Below are 2,215 nucleotides of genomic sequence, written 5' to 3'. Positions count from 1 at the left end.
TGTCTTTCTTCAGGAATGGCATTGGAATTGTACCCGAGTTTAGATTTTTAATCAACTTATAATCAGCTTCTTCTAATTTTTTATTTTCATCCCAAAGGGAAAGTGAATTCTGGTAGAAATTAGAGGTAATGAAGAATTGCTGACTCATCATTTAACTGCTTCTCTTGCCATGTAAGATTTGGAGTGGGAAAGGAACAGTGTCTGTGATGGTTCATGGTTGTACCTTAATCATCAGCATTAGTCTATCCTGCATTGTGACAGATAAGCAAAAAGAGGTGAGAAATTGTTACCCTATTAACCTTTACATAATACCATTTTTTCTCCATGCCACTTTCATGCCTACATGTCCTTGAGAGTTTCTTATGGACTGCAGCAGGGTTTTCAAGAATTTCCACTCAAGTGGCAAATGAGAAGGGACTGAAAAGTCTTGAGGGCAAAAGATTTAACTATCCTCTTCAAATCTTATTTTGTATTTCTAAAATTCAACCTGACGGATGCGAGCGGAGCCAGGGTCCAGAGCAGAGGCCAAACCCAGGATCTGACAAGACGGCGGGGCTGCCCCGCAGGATTATCAAGGAAACCCAGCGTTTGCTGGCAGAACCAGTTCCTGGCATTAGAGCAGAACCAGATGAGAGCAACGCCCGTTATTTTCATGTGGTCATTGCTGGCCCCCAGGGTTCCCCCTTTGAGGGAGGGACTTTTAAACTGGAACTATTCCTTCCAGAAGAATGCCCGATGGCAGCCCCTAAAGTACGTTTCATGACCAAAATTTATCATCCTAATGTAGACAAGTTGGGAAGAATATGTTTAGATGTTTTGAAAGATAAGTGGTCCCCAGCACTGCAGATCCGCACAGTTCTGCTATCGATCCAGGCTTTAAGTGCTCCCAACCCAGATGATCCGTTAGCAAATGATGAAGCGGAGCAGTGGAAGACCAACGACGCCCAAGCCATAGAAACAGCGAGAGCGTGGACTAGGCTATATGCCATGAATAATATTTAAAATCGATCTGATCATCAAGTGTGCATCACTTCTCCTGTTCTGCCAAGACTTCTTCCTTTTTTGTTTGCATTTAATGGACACAGTCTTAGAAACATTACAGAATAAAAGCCCAGACATCTTCAGTCCTCTGGTGATTAAATGCACATTAGCAAATCCATGTCTTGTCCTGATTCACTGTTGTAAAGCACGAGCAGAGGCTAGAAGCACCATCTGGATTGTGAAACGTTTAAAAGCAGTGCCCCCCCCCCCCCCAAAAAAAAGCAGTGGCACCTCTCTGCTTTTATTCATTTCCCCCATCATGGCTTAAGTATAAAGCACTGTGAATGAAGGTAGTTGTCAGGGTTAGCTGCAGGGGTGTGGGTGTTTTTCTTTATTATTATTTTTGAGGGGGAGAGGTAGTTTTATTTTAATTTTATGGGCTCCTTTCCCCCTTTTTATGGTGATCTAATTGCATCGGTTAAAAGCAGCTAACCAGTTCTTTAGAATATGCTCTCTAGCCAAGTCTAACTTTATTTAGACGCTGTAGATGGACAAGCTTGATTGTTTGAACCAAAATGGGAACATTAAACAAACATCACAGCCCTCACTAATAACATTGTGACTTTGCTGTCAAGTGTAGAATCCTTCCTTCAAGAAAAAGCTTGTGACCATTTTGTATGGCTTGTCTGGAAACTTCTGTAAATCTTATGTTTTAGTAAAATATTTTTGTAATTCTAAAAAAAAAATTAAAAAATAAAATTCAACCTGTCATTCTTTTCTACATACTGTTTATATTTGAATATTTAAATAATTTAAAATACTTCCTGATTAAATAGCCTGACATTTCATTCCAAATCTTGAAGAAATTTTGATGTCTAGAAGGTGTGCCATACTAGTCCTATGCATCCGAGCATCCCTGGCACCACCATATTTTCCTGGAGATATGAGTACCCTGGCTTGAGAAGTCAGATCAAGTTCAGACTCTTGTATTGGAATTTCATGATACTCTGCAATCCATCCTTAACTCTCTTCGACAGTCTATCTTTCATAAATTCCCTATACAAATGTGATATTACAGCAACACCGTTGAACTTATTCTCACACAGACTCATTTCTCCTGCTTTCCCATCTTTGTTTACAACTTACTTCCTTATCAATAACTTCTTCCCTGCTTTCCTCTCTGCCTATAAGAAGTTGATTAATTTTTAATATCAATTTCATACTCATCTTTTCT

The 2,215-nt window shown here is 39.6% G+C and overlaps 1 protein-coding gene across 1 annotated transcript; it reads left to right on the top strand.

The window, feature by feature from the left end:
- Positions 1-324: 324 nt before the first annotated feature.
- On the top strand, positions 325-1,157 carry LOC609108 (ubiquitin-conjugating enzyme E2 N-like). The gene has a single exon (XM_038557537.1). The coding sequence runs from the start codon at positions 325-327 to the stop codon at positions 1,000-1,002; it is 678 nt and encodes a 225-aa protein (XP_038413465.1). The 3' UTR covers positions 1,003-1,157.
- Positions 1,158-2,215: the final 1,058 nt, after the last annotated feature.

Source organism: Canis lupus, chromosome 14 (assembly GCF_011100685.1).
Source record: "Canis lupus familiaris isolate Mischka breed German Shepherd chromosome 14, alternate assembly UU_Cfam_GSD_1.0, whole genome shotgun sequence".
NCBI classification, from domain to species: domain Eukaryota; kingdom Metazoa; phylum Chordata; class Mammalia; order Carnivora; family Canidae; genus Canis; species Canis lupus.
This window is presented reverse-complemented; position numbering and strand designations above follow the sequence as displayed.

Coding starts and splice junctions, on each gene's coding strand:
- LOC609108 (XM_038557537.1), top strand. CDS start 325: ATGCCACTTTCATGCCTACATGTCCTTGAGAGTTTCTTATGGACTGCA.